General features: G+C 41.6%; 1 protein-coding gene across 1 annotated transcript in view; it reads right to left on the reverse strand.

The window, feature by feature from the left end:
• The window catches only part of OPN5 (opsin 5), an 82111-nt gene that overhangs the window by 24802 nt on the left and 36857 nt on the right, over positions 1 to 20452 (reverse strand). Inside the window, exons 5-7 of the mRNA XM_089918637.1 lie at positions 17507 to 17626; positions 14055 to 14225; positions 10402 to 10736 (exon numbers count right to left, since the gene is read on the reverse strand). Coding sequence (XP_089774763.1) covers positions 10402 to 10736; positions 14055 to 14225; positions 17507 to 17626 — 626 coding nt within the window. The remainder of the gene's footprint in view (positions 1 to 10401; positions 10737 to 14054; positions 14226 to 17506; positions 17627 to 20452) is intronic.

The following is a 20452-nucleotide window of genomic DNA, read 5'->3' on the forward strand; positions in this document are numbered from 1 at the left end:
AGGGTTCGAAGCACCCTGACTAGTTTCTCACCATCTGCCATTCAGTCTCTTTAAGAATGTAGTCTGGGACTTCCCTGGTGGCACAGTGGTTAAGAATCCACCTGCCAAGGCAGGGGACACAGGTTTGAGCCCTGGTCCAGGAAGATCCCACATGCCGCAGAGCAACTAAACCCGTGCACCACAACTACTGAGCCCACGTGCCACAACTACTGAAGCCCGTGTGCCTAGAGCCTGTGCTCCACAAGAGAAGCCACCGCAGTGAGAAGCCCGTGCACCGCAACGAAGAGTAGCCCCCGCTCGCCGCAACTAGAGAGAGCCCGCGTGCAGCAACGAAGACCTAACGCAGCCAAAAATAAATAAATAAATAAATTTATTTTGAAAAAAAGAATGTAGTCTGACCCTATAGATTATCCCACTTGAATTCAACAAATCTTTTTTTAGCAAGTGCTTTGCGTGAGACACTGTGTAAGTGCTCTGGAGACACCCGCACACCTCCGTGCCTGGGTTGTATCCCTCTAGAGCACAAACAACTACGTGGCAAAGCTGGATATGGTTTAAGTGCCAGCTCAGAGGAAGACAAAATTACCTGCTATGGAGCAAAGTAAGAACAGTCTCAGGAGGAATGTGGCGTATAACCTACACACTGGCAAATGGAAATAAAGGGGAGTGAGACCAGCCCAAGCAAAGGTAAAGACAGGTATGTGTGAGGTTTGTATAGGAACTAGTAAGCAATTCACTTTGATGTATGAGAAAGCAACCAAGGGAGACGAGCCTGGAAAGAAAGATAACATCCACGTATTCAGGGTTCTGTATAACATATTACTGAGCTTGCCCTTAATTCCATATGCCTGAAAGCACCAGTAGGTTTTTGAGCAGGAGACATATGAGGGTCACGTTTAGGAAGATTAACCTGTAAAGTAAAATGCAGCTGGGAAAAATCGGAGGCAGAAAAGTCATTGTTTATTCATTCAACCAGCAAGCGTGATTGAGCATCTCCTACGTGTTTGTGTTGAGGATAAAAGAATGAACAAAGCAGACACAATGCCGGCACACCTAGACTTTCCATTCTGAGCAGGTTTGTTTAGGTGACTGTACGAACAAGAAACAAAAGGGGTCTTAATTAAAGTACCGAGATTTGCAAAGGAAGTCCAAGCTTCCAGTTTTCTTTTAAATGCGAGCTATTTTAAGCCCCGGTTGAGAGAGAGTGAACTAACTTCAAAGCATCCTTAATACCATTATCTACTAGATTATTCTTTCAGTAAGATAAATAATGAAACTGTATTCAAATTTGCCCTCTGTGTGATGAAGATCTGGTGTTGTTTGTTTGTATTTATTTTCCTCTTCCCAGTATACCTTTGGCCTTAGCATTGCCAGCAACCCTTCTGCCCTGTATACTCTTTTATGGAGTTGGCATCTCAGGAATCACAAGACCAAGTCTGACCAGAGGACTGCATGCCCCTGGCTACAATCCTAGGAGCAGGGTTGGACACATGACTAGAACAAGCATAGTCCGACCCACCCTGGGATTTTATAAAGGCAGTTTTAGGAAAAGTCAGCCTTCCTTTTGAGTTACCTAAAGGCCTGGGAGGATGAGAGGCTGGAGATATCTGAGGCCAGGAGCCACTTCCTTTCACAGCCCCCATCCCCTAATTTAAGAAGTAAAATGTAAATTAACAGCTCCCAGCATCAAGGTCAGCAACATCAAGCTGGTGTGGAGGATGAGGAATGAGACACCAAATATTTTATTAATAGTAGTTAAAGCAACAATAGTTGCACATACTTGATTGTGTTTGAAATTCAATTGGAAGAGTTCTTCCCATAACAAAGTCGTTTGTGTGCATGTGCATTTCAATATACTTTTGTGGGAGCAGAGCTATTGCATGGAGGAAATGGTCCGGACCCCTCAGTCTACTTGATCTGTGGCACAGCCTGCCAGTAGGGTGTGCTTGTCCTGGGAACCCCATATGTGTGGGCTGTGTCAAGAAGGAAGCATGAGAAATCTACCTGAAAGTCTCAGATTCAAAAGTTCTACCCCAAAAAGTTCAAGGATCATCTTTAAATATTAACTGTAGCAGAGAAAAACCTCAACAGTAACCATTTTGCTCCATTTTGCAAATAGAGAATCTAAATCCCAAAGAGGTGAATCAAATGAGCCCAGATCTCCTGCACGTCCTCAAGTCCCGAGTTAGGGTCCTGAGCTAAACTTCTCACCTGCGCTCAGCAGTTATAGAGGAGGCCTGATGCACACATGCAGCTCTCCTGCCTACTTGCCTTTCCATCTTTCTGCAGAAGCTTACCCAGGAGAAACAGCATTTAGTTTGGTCTGTGTGACTTTTGTTTGTAAATGGAGTGGATGCCTCAAAGCTCACAGCGAGGGTCGTATTTTTTTCTAAATCCTCAAATAAACAATAACGATATAAATAAAGCTTGCTCTAGCCGATGTCTGGGAACTTAACATAGCTCCATCCTTTCTCCTTCGCTGTGAGTCATAAGATGGTTTCACAGTATCTCAAAAGCTGTTTTCTGTGTTGCTGCCAAAGTCATTGACAAAAAATAGATTAGCACTTAGTCCATAATATTTTCTACGTTTTACATATTTTCTCTTTTTATGGGAGTGTATAATGGGGAACACTAAGGACTTAAAACATTTGCATTTTGTTATCCTTTTTAAAAGGACAGAAGAGAATTAAAATATACCAAGGTTTTTAAATACATAGCAAATGAATTTAAGTGGTTTTTCTGGGATTAGAATAAAGCTAAATACTTCAAATTGAATGACTAGAAATCAAGTTTAATGCAGAAAGAGGGATAAAAGCTTAGATCTCAAAGTACTGCATAATGTTACTTATGTTTTTGAAGTGAATACAAAGTTAATATGAGGCACAGTCATTTTCTACAAGCTTCTCATGTTAAAGTCCACAAAATATTAAACTTTGAAATATTAAAGCTATTTTTAAGAGAGACTACAAAACTTTGCAAAACTTTCATGTGACATTCAGTTTTCCCAGAACTTTCTACTCAAGTTGGAGCACGTTTAATCTTCCCATCACTCTGTCCTTCACTTTCCACATTTCTAAGTGTGTCCTCATTTCTATTTTCCAAAATTTCTCTCCCAGACATCCTTAAACCAATTCTAATACAGGCACCTGTACCCATCAATTTCTTCTAAGTTGTTTATTTTTTTAACTGCTTCATTTTTATCACTGCCTTTTGGTTCACTGGAAAAGGAATAAAACTTCAAATTCTTAAACTAGATGGTTTTTGTGGGAGGAAATTCATAGAATACGTGTTTAGCTTCTACAAAAGAATCACACATCTGCAACCCTGCTGATTTTTTAAAATATCTTGCTGCAGAGGACCAAGAAATACTGGTACGTTTCAGCTACACGGTTCAAGCTGGCATCAAGCGTCACGTAAGCAATACTGCCCACAATGGATCAATTCCAGTGAATTAACCAATTAAAGCAAGAATAGAATAGGGATGAAGAAGTTCTATAAGGTGCTGCCTCTGGGCCCCATACATCTGAACCATTACAGCAGAGAAGTTTTCCAAAAAGGGAAGTCCTATCTCGTCTGTGTGCAGAGGCAGCGTGGAATAGTGGGGAAGTCTGACATGGAGATATTCAGGTTTGGATTCCAATCTTGCTTCAGTTCCACTGACCACTGTAAGGGAGACAGAATCTCTCTCTAAGATCTGCCCCTTCAGTTCCTTCCACCAGGCTCCTTTGCCCAGATACAAGTAAGACTTCAGCCAACATTTGAAGCTGCCTGCTACCTTGGATAATGAAATAGATAAGGAGAGGACTGGATGTGGAAGTGAAGGCTTAAAATCAGAGCCAAAGAGATGGAATAAATTCCCCACCAATGATGAGGCTGAATCACACTCCAGAACCAGCTAGACTACTGATAACAAAGATATTTCAGTGGCTGGGATGAGGTAAGGTCACAAGGAGAGAGATCACCACATCTGTGCATTGAGAGACAGGGCAGGAGAGGGTCCCGCCTGCCTACAGAGAGTGTACATTTGGCAGGAACACAGGCAGGATCAGATTTGGTTTTTCTCTCTTGGCTCTAGCCAGCAAGTATACGGATTTGTTCCCAACTAGAGGGGAAAACGGTAATAAAAGTTGGCAATGCAATGATAAATGCCAATTGTAGGACTACGACCCTCCATGCGTGGGCAGCCTGTCATTGAGGGATGCTGCCAGTGACAAGGAGGAAGGTGGGGAGCTGGACAGCTGTGACCTACCTTCCTCGGCCCTCTGTTTCCTCATCTATATAGAAACAGGGGTAGCGATAGTTCGCTTTCACACCACCTTTAAGAAATTAAGTAATGTGACAACTCCAAACACGTCTAGTTTGAGTTTCCTCCTTCCTTCTATTTTACCAGCAGAATGACAACAAAGGCCAACTGTCTCAGACCCACCTTCATACACTGATGAAGAAATTTCTGAGAGCTTTGGTGCCCTGGTTGTGATCCGACTAGGAAATATTAATTTATATATTTTTTAAAAAGGAGTAGGGACCTCCCTGGTGGTGCAGTGGTTAAGAACCTGCCTGCCAATGCAGGGGACACGGGTTTGAGCCCTGGTCAGGGAAGATCCCACATGCCAAGGAGCAGCTAAGCCCGTGTGCCACAACCACTGAGCCTGCACTCTAGAGCCCGCATGCCACAACTACTGAGCCCGAGAGCCACAACTACTGAAGCCCACGTGCCTAGAGCCCGTGCCCCACAACAAGAGAAGCCACCGCAATGAGAAGCCTGCGCACCGCAACGAAGACCCAACACAGCCAAAAAATAAATTTAAAAAAATTTTTTAAAGGAGTGGAAGAAAAAGAAGAATTCTGCACTTCCCAGTTGCAGTTTTCTCAAATCTTAAAATACCACTACTCCATAAACAAGCGAAAGCTGTGATTGGAAGGAGAGGCTGCAAATTAGGTCATGTCTATGCATCTGTGTTTTGAGTTGTAAGCAACAGAAATGGACGTTAGCTGAGTGAGACAGAAAGGGAATGCACTGGTTAGGACAGAGCATCACTGGGAATGCTCAACTGAGAATTGGGGCCAAGCAGACAGAAATGATACCCAAAAACTATGACCTGAGCAGGTTCTGATACACAAACTCCTGCTGCTGTAGCCGTGTCCTTGGGAGCAATCTCCCTGCCCTTCACCAGGTGTCACTAGTTTCTGAGACAGGCTACCATAGCTGGAGCCTAGGGTCATAGCTGCACTCTAGCCACAAGGGAATCTTGGAAAATCAATAACTTGTCTTGGCGTATCTTTTAAGTCAAGAGGCCATCTTTGCACAGAAACATTGTTTCTCCCCTGCTGCTCCCCAGCAAGACATAAAATGTTGACAATTTCTCAACATGGAAATTTCAGACCCGGAAAGGGTTTCAGCCACTGTCAGCCAAAACAAATAACAAATGTCAGCTTTGCGAGATTTCTCAGTGGGGAAGTGGCAAAACTGGCACTGAACTTTGAAATTCTTTCCTTCAAATATATCTGTATATGTTTGAGGCATTGTATTAGGTTCTGGGGACACAAAGTGAACAGAAAGATATGGTTGTTACCGCTGTGGGCCTTATTGACTAGTGGTAAAGACAGACATGGAACAAATAATCACAGAAGTAAGTAGGTAATTGTAAATTAACTAAAAATTGTGACAAGTTCTACAAGGCAAATGTAAAAGCGGCAATGAAACATTTTAATAGGAGGACTTGAATTCAATTTGGAGAACGCTTCTCTGGAAAGTAACACTGAAGCTAAGAACAAGTAAGAAGAACCAGAGGAAAGCAATTAATAAATTGGTTCAAGAATACAGTTCTGCTTTCCCACTAACTGCTCTCAGAGTCCCCATGGGGGTTCTCTGACTCTGAACCCCCAATGATAAATAACATTCAATGAGCAATGCTGGAGGGGAGTCTTTTGAAGGAAGCAGAGGTTTACGTTTATGAGTTTTAAAAAGGCTTCACAGTCAATGTGAAAGAACAAAGCAAAACAAAATGCCTCTGCAGGTATAAAACGGACAGAGGGCCTCAAGCTGGGGGTCAAGGGACCAGTTAACACTGATCAAGGTGATTAGGTTAACATAGTATATTCAATTATGTGTCATCCTAGCAATCCTGATTAAGCATCTAGCAGGTGTCGGGCCCTGGGGAGCCAGAGCAAACAGCACTTGCCCTCATCCAGCTACTATCTTGCAAAAAGAGCCACAAAGATGTGTCATTCAGGAAAGTGGATATGCCAAGTACTCTGGTGGCCCATAGCAGAGGGACTTCAACAAAGCAGGAGGGATTGGGAAGGTTTCCTGGTAGAAATAAGAGAAATAAAGAGCAACCCAGGTGTCCACAGGATCTGGATACTAACTATAGGCCTGGGACATTGTAGGTGAGCTATGTGTGCTGAATGAATAAATATGAAGTACCAAGATGCACAGCATAGTCATATACGGAAAAATTAATTGAAACTTCTGGTATTTCCTTCCTGTTACTCCATCCACATTCCCCCTCATCATAGCAGCGGCAAGAGTGTCCACTGCATTGGTATGAAGGTTTTCACAAGCAGAAATGTCAAAGAAGTAAAACATTCATTTCTCAACTTCTGAGTTTCAAAATAGAAATTCGAAACTTACAAGAGAGGAAATAGTTGAAATAGAGGGTTTCGAGTGTGACAAAAATGATTTTTGAGTATCTGCAGCCAGAGATGTGCAAGACTAGAGGCATTAAGTGTACAGTGTGGACAAGTTAAAGGGATGTAGGTGGATACAAGAGCCCACAGTGCGTCAAGGGCCTACAGCCCAAAGGCAAGGGAGGACATCAGAGGAGCTGGTAACTGACCTTGAGAAGCTGTCCTGAAAATACTCCACTGAACCGAGCACAGGGGGCCAGGGAAGGGGTTGGGGGAACAATAGACTCTCAATGCCTTTGCACAAGCAGACAGCTTGTGCCTCACTTCCCAGGGTGCCAGCCAAGGTCTTGACATCCACCCAACGGGTTGCCAAAGAAGGATGGGGAAGTACCTGGAATTTCCAGTGAGCCTAAAGAGGCCTTACAGCTGAAACAAGAAAGATGCAAAGTGACCCATGACAATGGATGCCTGAGGCCAGAGGAAACCTTAACTATCTCAGCAATACTAGGGTCAATAAATGACAACAACCAAACCAGATGCCCCCACCCACTGGTCCCGGGGAGTTATAAAGACCTCCCTGAACTTACACATGAGCCTAGGAAGAGGAGGAAAACCCAATTCAACTGAATTTACCCTGATTGTGTAATGTTGTTTGTTTTACAAGGTCAAATGCCGGCATAAAAATGAGATTATACTGAGTCATAGGAATACAAAGGGTTTTTTCTTTCCTTTTTCTTTTCTTTTTTTTGGTTTCTGTAGGGTTTTTTTGGTTTTGCACACCTCTGCAATTTCTGTAGTCTGTGAAATTTCAGCCTGCTATAAACGTCTAGCAAAACCATTTTTTAATTAATTAGAAGGAAATTACAATGTGGAAAAAGGTTTATAGCTGGAACATCAATTTTTAAGTTGACGAGGTCAGACTGGCAAAATGCAGGCCCAGATAATAACCTACCTAGAAATAATTAGAGTACACAAAGAAATGAATTATTTTGATCCCATAATCCAGTGAGGTGGCCTTTAATAAGCTTTTAGACCAGGACATTCTGAAGATCAGAAGCATCAGATGAACAAGCAAAGTGCCAATCCTGAGAGGTAGTTGAATGGAGGACAAGGCTTCTAAGACTACGAAAAGGCCCCTGAAGGTTTTTCTACTTATTTTTACTCACTACAAAAAAAATCAAAATTAACTAGTAATTGAAAATAGTTTAAATTTAGAACAGAATGTGCCACAATAGAAAGCTCTATTTTTCAACGTAGGTTGAATTTTGACTTAAATATTTTGCACAAATGTCAATAATCAGAAGCATTGTATGTTTAGGTTATTTTAATATAGGTTTTATATATACAAATGAAGTCAAGATGTAACATATAATATAGATATCATGTATAATATAATGAGAATACATGTTAGAAGACATATATAAAGTAAAATCATACACATATATGCCTACACTTTTCCTTTAACATTGCTTTGGTTAATCTGGTCTGGGTGAGCCTGACTATTTGGTCTACACAGTGCAGGGCAAGGAGAATGATAACACATCAAGTTTGGGATTGACATATACACACCACTATATTTAAAATAGGTAACCAACAAGGACTTACTGTATAGCACAGGGGACTCTGCTCAAAACTCTATAATCTAAATGGGAAAAGAATTTGAAAAAGAATCGATACATTTATATGTATAACTGAATCACTTTGCTCTATACCTGAAACAAACACAACATTGTTAATCAACTATACCCCAATATAAAATAAAATTTTTTAATAAAAACAAACAAAAAAACTACGCATCAAATTAAATGGTATATGCTGAGCTTCCCCGTGTGTGTATAATGAGCTTTAGAAGCTCTGACTAACGAGCTGCCCACCCTCAAGAATACACGAAGAACCAGATGCTAGGGTATTGGTAAAAGCTGGCTGTGAGTGGGCTGAGTTAAGGAGTCCAACTAACAGGAGAGAGGATGATGAATGATTGCCTCAGAGAAACGGGAGAAGGGCCTCATGGGTAGGAGGACCCAGACTCACTGCTTAAGACCAGCCAAGCGTCTCAAGGCCAGCAACCTTGGGGGATGCGAAGAGGAGAGGACATCATATGACATCTCGGCAGCTTCATGGCATGCCACACTACAGGACTGCAACTGAGATCACATACCCATGTGACAGTCATCACGTGGTTCCCTGGGCATACTTCCACGAATTATTGAACACAAACACTTTTAGCTCGGTTGCATTCGCCTAGTTCCTAGAACAGTACTTGGTACCAAATAGGATGTGGATGAAACGGAATCCACATTTAACTTGGATTGATTTATTGGCATTAGTTTGTTTTTTACATCACAGACAGGAGCTAAAGGAAGAGCTAGAAATGAAGAACTTAATTCATGATCCTGAATTTATGGAAATATTTTTCCTACATAACAGCCAATTGTAAGCTAGAAGTTGATCATGAGTCCTGAGGCTGCATGTTTGTCCAGGTAGAACGGCTCCATTTTTAGGTGATCAGTATAGATTTAGAGTGATGAAAACTTCAAACTTTCTTCTACTCAAATGTGGAGTTTAGGGAGTAAAGGAACCAGAACCTCTAGCTCTCACTGTGCAACCAAGAGGTCCTTGCACAACATCTAAAAATCTGAAATTTGGAGAGAAAACTATTACTAGGACAAAAGTCCTGACTTAGTAGGTAGCCACCTGTGTTCTGGAGGGAACTGTGTTACTCCTGGTCCCTAAGGCCAGTGGTCTCCAGGGTAGGCTGTGAGGACACTGGAAGGTGGATATCAGTCAACATGATGGATTGGGACACCAGAAGAATGATTAGAACTTCAATCTACATTTATTTTTATCTTTCAAATATAAGATGGAAACTAGGGGGTGCTAATATTAAAAACTCAGTTTGAGAGTATGTGCTGAAAACTATTTCCTCGATATAAGGGTGAAACGTGATGGAAGTGTAAAGACCACTGCCTTAGCCCTTACCAGAACTCCTAAAAGTTAGAAGAGACATGAGGAATTATGATTTCTTTAACATCATCCACGCAGCCGATGACAGGATAACATGTTTATCTCATTGAATCCCCACCACAACCCAGAGAGATAGATGTTACTATCCCTGTTACACAAGTGAGGAAGTAGAGACTCAAAGAAGTTAAGTATCTATCTCTGGGTCACAAACCTGGCAAGTGTCGGTGATAGAATCCAAACTCTCATCCGTTTTCAAACTGTCTGCTCTTTTCCTTACACCACAATATCTGAAGAGCTGCCAACTCTGAGGCTAGCATTTGCCAAGGGCCTCAAAGCTGCAGAAATTGCTCTTGTGTGAAGATGGGTTTCCCATAGGAAAGCAGACATGGTAAGCTCTTACTCTGTTAATGTCCCTAATCGTGTCCATCAAAGTCCATACAGGACAGTAAATACTGTGAGGCATTCTATGAATCATAAAAGTTATTACTCTTATTAGTGAAATAATTTTAAGAAGCAATGATATCCTATTCAATAGAAAGAAAAAGCCCCCAGTAGATCCATTGTATAAATTCGGTAGCTATTAGACGTGGGTGTGTGTGTGTGTGTGTGTGTGTGTGTGTAAATGAGAGGGAGATAGAGACAGAGGGAAGAGATACTACAAAGGTTTAAATAAATAATAACAAAGTTCATAAGGACATAAACAGTGGACATTCGAAGCTCTCCCAGTCTCCAACATTCTCTGTCCTCTTTGCCCTATGAAGTTTTAACTGATTAGAAAACACGTTTGTAAATTACGACTGCAGTTACCTTGGTCAGTTTCATTTCCAGCACATGGCTACTAGGGATCCGACTGTCAAAATGAGCTACTTCTTTGGAGGAAGACTTAACCTTAGCAATGATCTTCACATAGGAGAACACGATCACAGCCGTTGGGAGCAAGAGGCAGAAGAAGAGGATGTTCAGGATGAAAATCTGGCCCCCTACTGAGGCCTGGGCCAACCACCAGTCCAGGGTGCACGAGGTTCCGAAGGGCTCAGGTGCGTAGTCCCCCAGACCTACCAAGGGCATGGTGGTCCAAAAGGAAGCATAGGCCCAGATGACGGCCAGGCAGATGTAGGCGTGCTTTCTTTTCAGCCAAACCCCTGGAGGTGGAAGAATAGCATTAGCAGGATGTAATCTACCCTCCGCCCAGATACCTCCCTTCCATAGGTCAAATTCCACATCCAAAGAGTTAATCCATTGGATTCTGGGAGAAGTGGTCACAGTAACCAAAGCCGGAGGGAGAGTAGGGTGGAGGGAAGAGAGTTCCAGAGCTTGGGCCCTTTTTCCAAGAGAGTAAAACTGGAAGTGATTTCACAGGGAAGGTTTCCTCTAGGCATCTGGGAGCCTTGGGAGGGGGAAGTGACAAAAGCTGGGGAGAGGTGGCAGTAAAAAAGATGAGAGGGTGCTGAAGACAGTGGAAGAGCTTGGGAAAACATCCGGAATGATCTTTGAGATCCTATCCAGGACAAGAGGCCAACTGGTAGCATATAAAGATGGAGCCCAAAAAAGCATGTGTTAAGGGTTTATCTAAGGTAGAGAGTCCTTTGCGGGAGAAGTGATAAGACACTGCCCGTATCTTTAAAATACGCTTCTTCCTAAAAGCTCGTGTGCCTCTCACCTAAGCACTCGTGGAGTGGGTGTTGGTGCCACGGTCATGACTGTGTGGGGTGACGTTATGGGGTGACCCCACTGGGTGAGAGGAGATTTTGAATCTTCCAATGTTATTAATACGACAGTCACATTCACACAGCCATAGATGGAGAAGTGGGGAATCTAGGTAGATCATATCATGTTCTGCAAAAGAAATTCTGTGAAAATATTTCCAGTAAAACAACAACGAAAAAAAATGAGCCCTGTGTTTCAGCACTAGTTTCCATTCGCCGAAAGAGAATTCCAAGAGGCAGAAACAGTGCAGTCATTTAAGGAAAGCTGTAAAGCGCTAGTGATCATTTGCAAAAGTTCAATACAACCACCTAAGACAGGTCAGCCTGATCTAGGGCTTCAGCCTGCAGGGGAAATTACCTCCATACCGGTTATTGCCTGAAACCCAAAGGGCCAGAGAAGTAACCCCTAACTGCCTTGCTTTTTGGTAGCAGAGAAGAAATATCAAAACATGCTTAATAAAAGCCAAACGATTTCTTCAGCACAGACTCAAGGCCTGCCTCCGTTTAGTGTCATGTGAGGTCTGGGAAATCAGAAGGGCCTAATGCTTCTCATTTCTGGTATTTGACCCTCTTCATGTAACCTTTCCAGACGTCAGTGCTCTTATCAGTAAGATGGGGAGAATAAAGATGTACTGCTTACAGATTCTGGTACGGGTGAAACGAACAATGCCAGGCCTCCTTTGCAAACTATGAAGAACTGCACTAACGCGAGTATTTACTCCTGTGTTTGTCTTATTTGGCGCTAAGAAGAAATATAACAGATTGTTTCCTTTGTCTCTATTTTTTCAAACATACGGTGCCATAAAATGCAAATTTCACGGACCCACCAGATAGGGGTAACAATTACGTAGCCACGATATCTGTCAGCTCTCAGTTATCCATTATAATGGAGAAGACACTGGCACAAATAATTATATATATTTATAGGAATGTGCATAGGCATACGTAGAAGCATTTATGGTTAGGGTTACTTAGTGAGGTGTTTTATACTTACATTCGGTTATGGTGAAAGGCTGTCAAGTACAGGAGGGAGTAGATTAGTAGATTGGTTCTGTGATGCTCCAGCAGTCAGAACTAGGACCAATGGGTGGAGGTTACTGGGAGGCAGTTTTGTCTTAATATAAGGAATAACATTGTAACAATGAGAGCAGACCAATCAGAGAATGGGCTGCCTTGTGCAGTAGTAAGCTCCCCGTCACTGGTCACTGGAATTATTCAAGAAGAGGCCAAGTGGCTGTCTGTCAGGGATGCCTTAAAACAGTTTATCACATTACATGGGAAAAAGGTCTACATGTCCCCAAGCGACCTTCTAATTCCAGCATTCCAAGACACTGTGTGGAGTGTTTAATTGTGCGACAAATCAAATGATGAAACTAGACTATCGAGAATCAACCTTAGAAGAAGCTGGAAAAAACATATAGTTCCCATAGGAATTATGCCCTGCAATGATTCTGGGGATGGGCGGCACCATCTCTTTAACTGACCCAAAGCCTAAAGTCAGGAGAATATTTAAAAAGCAGAGACATCGAGGTTTAGTATTCCTCAAATATTCTCAGGAAATGGAACTTTTGCTTTTTTGTCTGTAAAATCTATATTTAAAATCTATTTTGATATGACCAAAAATAAGTTTATAGAAAAATATTGAATCTGAAATCATCCAGCATAGTTATAATTGTATTTTTTGTATTTTATTGGAATTTTTGATTCAAACTATTTCTGTTGCAAGTTTTAAGCTGTTTAGAAAAAGGTGCAATTTTTTTTTAAAGGTGAGCCTGGATGGTGCAGACATTGGGCCATGACCCTACCCCTGCCCTGACCCCCTGCATGTTTGTTTTTTTCTTTTAAATTTAGGACTGTAAACTTTTAAAATATAAAGAGAAATTCCACCCCATTGAGAGTGTCACATCAACTTGATCCTTCCCATTTCAGGCTCCAGGCCACAGTCTGTCCCCATGGTCACAACAATCAAGCTGATTGAGATTAACAAACAAAGCAGCTGTGGTGGGAACCAATCTTATTCCCTGGTTACACCTGGTTCTCAGTATTAAATTTAAGGGGCCCAAATCCTTCTCTTTTGGGTTCAATAGATTTCCAGAGCCCCAAGAAGCCAAAGTACGAAAAGTTTATTTTTCACATGTAGAATCGTTTTATCGTTAAAGAAAAATCTTTAGCCTCTGAAAATTTGTTTATTGCTGGCTCACCCCTGGCCAGTTCTCTTAGCTACTCATCTTTCTACCTACCAAGACCACAAAAAGAATGTTGGGCGGTATTTCTGTATGTGTGTCCTTTCCTGCAGGCACGGCTCTCTAACCTGGAGGAGAATTCCTCTTCTCTGCAGTCATAGGGATCCTGAGTGCTACAGGAGAACCAGAAACATCTTTCCATATAATTATATTTACTACTTGGGGAACCAGCTAAACATCTTGGACCTAACATCCTTTCAATGTATAAAATGCATTCTTTTGCTTGTATGGCATAACACGGTAAAAGCTTACACACTTTAGACAGAAAAATGATACTTTTAAAAGCATCATAGCCAAACACCAGACATTCCTATAAAAGTAGTATTTAAAGAAACCTACATTGACACAGGTTCAAATCTTTAAACATAGGTTAGAACAAGATAAGCTATAAGTAGAAATACTCCTGGTCTCTGAGGTTATTCATAATCCTTATTACCTCTGGGTAAAACTTGTACCGCTTTGACAATCCACCTAGATTTGACTCTCAGGGGATAGAAACCTTCCTACTTACCATACGATAAATAGCAGATTTTCAAGTACCGGTCCAGGCTGACAGCAGTCATGGTGATAAGACTTCCACAGCCGAAGAAAAATCCAGCCCATCCGTACCAGCGGCAGCCAATCCAGCCAAACACCCAGCGGTGACAGAAGCAAGAGATGATGGTGAACGGTTTGCCTACAACTAGAGTGCCAAGCAACTTGTCAAGGGAAGTTCCCTTCAGTTAAAATTTACCTCGCCTACCTCAACTCGCTGTTGAGTTTTATCCCATGCAGACAACAGAGAGCTCTTTTCGGAAATGTTAGGTCCAGTTTGTTTACAGCCAGACCCAGATTTCTGGCTTCATCAGTTCATTTTGTTTGTTTGTTTTTTTACTTTCTAGGAAGTAATCTTCTACTTTAATTCATGCCCTGCACCCGCCTTATCCAGCTGTGCATTCAATCTTCCCCCTCTGAAGGAAATGGCTGAGGAAGCTTTCCAAAACCTGTATCTGATCCATCTATCAAAAGAGGGTTCCCCAACCTTAATGCATTAGAAGAACCAAGTAACTGACATTGGCAGCCTGCAGGTGCCAGCCTTCCCCACCCCTCCCAGGTGTGCCCCGTGCCTGGTACACTGTTAGTTCAGTCAATTAACACATATTTATCGGGTGCTTTTCTAAGTTAGACATACATCGCCTCTAGTGGTCTACACAGGTGGTCTCATACTCCAGCTGGCTAGACTGGGCACCTCATATCAGAGCTTCCCAGTCCTATTGGGTCTACGCCCCACTGTCAGTGAGGAAACCCAGCGTAAAAGAATTAGTTTTTTGTTTAACAAATGAACTATTTAGTGCCCAGGATGCAACAGGGTGCCAGAGGACAAAGTGGAGATTAAGATTAACAGATTCATTTTTAGTAGATAGAGGGGGCAAAAGAAACAAATAATTTGTAATATAAGATACAATATGATGGACTGATGGGTCATGATGAGTTCCGGAAGAAAAATGAAGCAGAGGAGGGAAATAGACAGAAATGGTTTTTTTATATCAGGAGATCAGGGAAGACCTCTCTGCACATGTGATGTTTAGGTAGATGCTAAATCAGTGGTTGAGGACTCGAGCAAACATCTAGAGGGAAAATATTCTAGGCAGGGGAGACAGCAAACTCAGAGCTTGAATTGAGTGTCTGCTGGGTGGGTGCTAAAGACAGCAAAAAAGACAATTGAACGTGACTCCGATGGAGCAAAATTTGTGTCTGTTGTGCCTGGGATCCATCAGCAAAAGGTATTTTAGGCTTCTTTCTGGAGTGGAGCTTTTGATGAACCTATGGGATGTCATCTAGAACCTTCAGGATGCCAAAGGGTTTTGATGAACCTCTTGGAAAGGTCTCTCCCTCCTCCACTAGGTAGAATGGTTCTAAACCCAGCTGCACATTAAAATCACTGGAGGAGTTTTGTTTTGTTTTGTTTTGCTTTGCTTTGCTTAATTTTAAATATCAGTGTCCAGAGCTCCAACCCCCAGATAATCTGATTTAATTTATCTGGATTTAATTTACCTGACTTCATTTATCTGGCTGGGCCGTCACAATATATTGTTTTTAGCTCCCCAGGTGATTCTAATACATATACATGATTGAGAGCCATTGATGTTTAAACAATAAATATTAGTTGTATAGATGAAATACATCTGGTCTCTAGGATGTGTTTCTTCAAGGTGCTTATAATGGAATCTAGTGAAGCAAGAAAAAAAATTAAAAAGACATAAAAATTTTTAAGGTTTATTGGAAGGAAAAAATGTATTTAAGAGATAGCCAAAGGTTGCAAAAAATGATCTGAGTTGATCAGAGAAAACTAACCCATGGCAGAAAATGCTTTCTGGTGAATTACTCTAAAGATATATACAGAGTAATGAGGTGGTTTATGCAATTCTGCAGCAGACTTGCTTAGTTGAAAGCATTTTCAATGTATCTGACCAATTAAGGACATTTTTATTTAAGCCTAGTCTAATTCAGCCTTAAGCATCAGTCGGCTATAAGCGAAGGACGCGACTGAAATGGCAGGTTTCATTCAAGCATTTTACGTTCAGTACCAGTGAGAGAACCACTAGGGGGCAGCATGTTGAGCTGACCGGAGAGCCATCATTCATGTTGCGACACCGCCATCGCGTGCCCAAAATGAGAATGGCAGTCACTTTGCAGCCTCGCAGATTCTCTGAGGCGTATCGCGACTATTTTCATAGAAAGGGCCAGATATGTCACTTTCCTCTTAATGTGCATGTGTATTTCCCAAAAGAGGTCATGATATTTCAGTCTGTCCATACTGAGTAAAGTCCTCCCAAATAACCAAGATCATCCAAACTCAGTGAGAGGGCAGCACATCCATTGCTGTGTAATAAACAGTGACTCAGTAAGTAGACACATCACCAAGACTTGTTTTCAGAGATTGGCAGTGGCAGAAAAATCCACTTATGAAGAGAGAAACAAATACCGGGAAACGTTTTAGAAGGGATGCTTTGGATGAGACCCTGCTAAAAGATTTCCAGTGGAAAGACGAGTTGATGTGTGCTATTCAAACTCAATTTCCCTAATTCTAGTAACTTAAAACCATAAAGTGGGGATCCAGAGGCATATTTGAGTGTATCTAGGCAACCCTGGAATTTTATAGGTGAATGTAAAGGGAAGTGACTGACCCCAAATTGTTCATATTTGTAAAAATGAATTACAGTTAAAGAGAAATTTTATTCCAATCCCTCCTTGCTGGGTTACCAGAGAGACCAAGGAAGCAAGAAATAAACCAGTGGTTCAAAATTTCGGCTGCACAATAAATTTACCTGGAAATTCTAATTTTAAATAACCTGATGCCCAGGTAACATTCTCAACTAATTAAAAGCAAAATTTCTGGGTATGAAACCCAGCTGTGAGTTGTTTTGGTTTTGGTTTTGGTTTAAGTTCCCCAAGTGACTTTTTTGTGCAGCCAAGGTCAAGAACCACTGAACTAGAAGCTTCCTATACTTGCAGTCAGTCCCTAAGCCACACTTAAATATGTCATTACAAGGGCAACCCTTCCCCCTTCCTTGGCTCACTTTTCTGACCCATCATTTACCCTTAAGACCTTACCCCCTTGATGTTTATTTTAACAGATTTCCCTGAGCGAGTGAGGGATGTAACAGAGCTCAAAACAGTGATCTAAATCCTGTCTGTAAGTTTCTGTTTTCTGAATCATTTAGCCCACCATACTGTGAGGTATCCAAAGTCTCATGTATCATTTCAAATTGTATCCTCAGCATCTAACATGCCCGGCACATGGAATGGACTCCATCTACGTTAAATGGATGATCTCTTTAGCCAAACAACAGTCTGCTGGCTTACCACAAACACTGTAAAGATGATTTGTGAAAGGAGGAGCAAAAGAAGCTGGGGGTAGGGTGATCTGTGAGCCAGTGGGGCATTCAAACCCCCAAAGAAGAAATGGCATGGCTGCGTTACCTGAAATCCCCAGATCACAGATCGCTAAATTGATAGTCATTATTTCCGCAGGTTTCAGCTTCTTTTTTCGTCTAGAAGACATATAAAGGACATATCCATTTCCAAATGTGGACAGAATCCCTACAAGGAAAAATATAAATTTCCATCGTTAAAACTAGGATTTAGAGCTCACTCAGATATGAAACACTTCTCAATTTCAAAAAATGGACACCATAGATTTAGAGGGTAGCGAGAGGATTCTAAATAAAAATCTAAGTTAAGAAGATGAAATAAAAAGCATGAGTTGTGAGTGACAGGCGAGGGATGGTTTACCTCCAAAGGGATAGGAGTCAGGGATTGTCAAACGGCACTTACCCAGAAAAAGAACCACTAATTTCCCAGTGAAGCTCCGTAGGGTGTGGGAATCCCCATGGTCAGTTCTTGGACTAATCCCCAGGATGCAGCATCTCCTCAGCCATTTTTAGAGTATTAGCTTTATAGAACTCCTCCCCTCTGATGAGAAGGGTTAACCCCTTGGCTATCAATAAATTCTGAAGACGAAGTGACCCAAACCAAATGAGGTGCTTTCACTCTTCTTGTGGACTCCTGAGGGGGGACCAGCATTCAGGAGAAGCAGAGGCCAGATTAGGCTGGCATGATCCCCTGCAAGGACAGGGTCATCTCCTGGAGATACATCCAGGACTTTTTTGCATCCTGAGGACATGGACGCTGGATATCTGCCACTGCTACTGGACTCAGTATGAAGGGGAAGTGGGTGACAATTGATAACATGGACTCTCCCACTCCCACCAAAGGGAGAGAAAGTGGCCGTCAACCCACCAACCTACCAACAATGATATAAATGTGTTCCCACTTTTATATATCCTTTTATTAATGACTGGCTTTGACATTACAATGATACTGTTCAAAAGTTCTTACAAACCCAGTTTAAATCCAAAAAGACCCAATCCCTACTGACTTTAGTTAAGAAAAGAATACACCTACTTCCATAGCTTAACATGTAGAGTAGATTTCTTCAGGAATTCTTGCTTCATAGTGTAGCTGTGTATAAATGAGAATCTGGTACAGCTGCCTTTAGTAGTAAGGAATAAGGAGAGTATTAACAGGAGAAACCCAGATTTTTCTATCTTAACTTCTACTTCTCCACCACAATTCATTTGGGGGGGCAAGGGGGAAAAATGTGTGTTTCAGCTGATGGTATGAAACCACCAGGCATTAACTGCATTTGTGGTCTTAGGAAATTCTGAATCCCAGGAGTCAGTGCTGCCTCGTGGTCTATTAAAACCTCTTTCGCTTTCTTAAGACAGAGGAGGAAAAAAATAGAAGAGGTGGTGGAGATTCTAAACCAACTAAAATGAAACCCATGTCGCATTAAAGGAAACCAGCTAACAAGGCACACTGGGAAACTAAAATGTGAAAACATGGCTAGAAAAATTATAAACACATGCCTTCTACTTTGTATCCAAAAAGATTAAAAAAACAGTAACTATGCATATGCATTTGATACACAAAGCTCATTTAAACATCCTTTGTCTTTTTACTTCTCTTTTGAGAATATTGATTTTCTTATTTTTCCGTTCTTAAATTATCTTTACTAATGATTCATAAGGCTTCACCCAGTGCCCAAAGCTTATCAAAAAATAGTCAACTCTGCGAGAGCTGCCTGTTGATTATTCCCACAGGCAATCTCCCGTAGGGGAGTATGAGGAGAATGCAAACTTATTTTTAATGAGAGTTAAAGGAAAAGAAGATTAAGAAGGTAAAAGCTAAAGTGAGGGGGACATTTTTTGATGACCAAAATCCTGACTCTTCTATGAATACAAAAAAGTTAAATCTCGTATATAGACCGTTAATGAACTACGTATTTGTAGTAAAAGAGTAGAGGATGGAAATGGGTCTCTAGTTTATTTCTCCTCTATTCCAAACTCACATTATCTTTTCATCTTCCAGTTTTCCCTAAGACTTCTAGTATTTAACAAAGCTCACCAAGAATGTCATTCCACTCTGGTTCCTTTAAAGGAATCTGGGCACATCCCCAGGAGGGAGGGAACCAGACATAGCACCAAGCCCAAGACTGGGTCGAGGATGAGTCCGGCCCCCACCAGCTGACCCTGGCCTCATCCCGAGTGAACGACTGCTCTGGAACATACATTTGGCCCCACCCCCGACTCCCTGAGTGATCTGAGCTCCCTTTGTTCCGGGACTCTTTTCGGACCCCTTTATCTGGTGCCTCTTCAGCACTCCCATTTGAATATGATTGTAGATTTTCACCCCTTAATCGTCCTCCCTATTTTGTGTCATCTGGAGAAACATGTCAGGTTACAGATGCTACTTTGTAATTCATTCCTTGCAATTGATTGCGACAAATTCAATTTATAAGATGTCTATTTTTCTGTCTTTGCTGATCATTGAAAGTACTTATGTTCAATAAAAATTCAATGTGGATTTTACTACCAGGTAGTTCCTGTGCGGAGAGAGAGTAGTTTGCCCATTTTGTTCACTTCTGTATTCCCAGCAACTTAAACAGTGGCAAAGAATAGGCACTCGATATATATTTGTGTTTGAAAGGACATGGAGGTCCACTGATAAGAAAAAGAATTTAAATCAGTACCATAATAACCAATAACAAAGCCAAGGACCCAGGGAATCCCTTTGCAGTGGAATTTCTGATTCAATTTCATGGATTCCTTTTGCCTCAAGCACTGACCATAGAGGGGTCTCCAGACTTTTCTAATGAGTTTGGCTAATTTCAGGAGGTTAAATGAAAGTCTTAGCCCATAATAAGTAGATGAAAGGAGAGACAGAAGGAGGGGGAGAGAAAGAGAGAAGGAGACAGAGAAAGCTTGACCCAACGACTGAAAAGATTAAAGGCAGACACACCTAAAGACATAACCCACCTGCACACTGGTTACCCAAATTTAAAACAGCGATTTTCAATGTAAGGAA

Source organism: Delphinapterus leucas, chromosome 10 (genome assembly GCF_059928025.1).
Source record: "Delphinapterus leucas isolate spDelLeu-1000000601 "Yukka" chromosome 10, BTC_Dleu_Yukka2, whole genome shotgun sequence".
In the NCBI taxonomy this organism is placed as follows: Eukaryota; Metazoa; Chordata; class Mammalia; order Artiodactyla; family Monodontidae; genus Delphinapterus; species Delphinapterus leucas.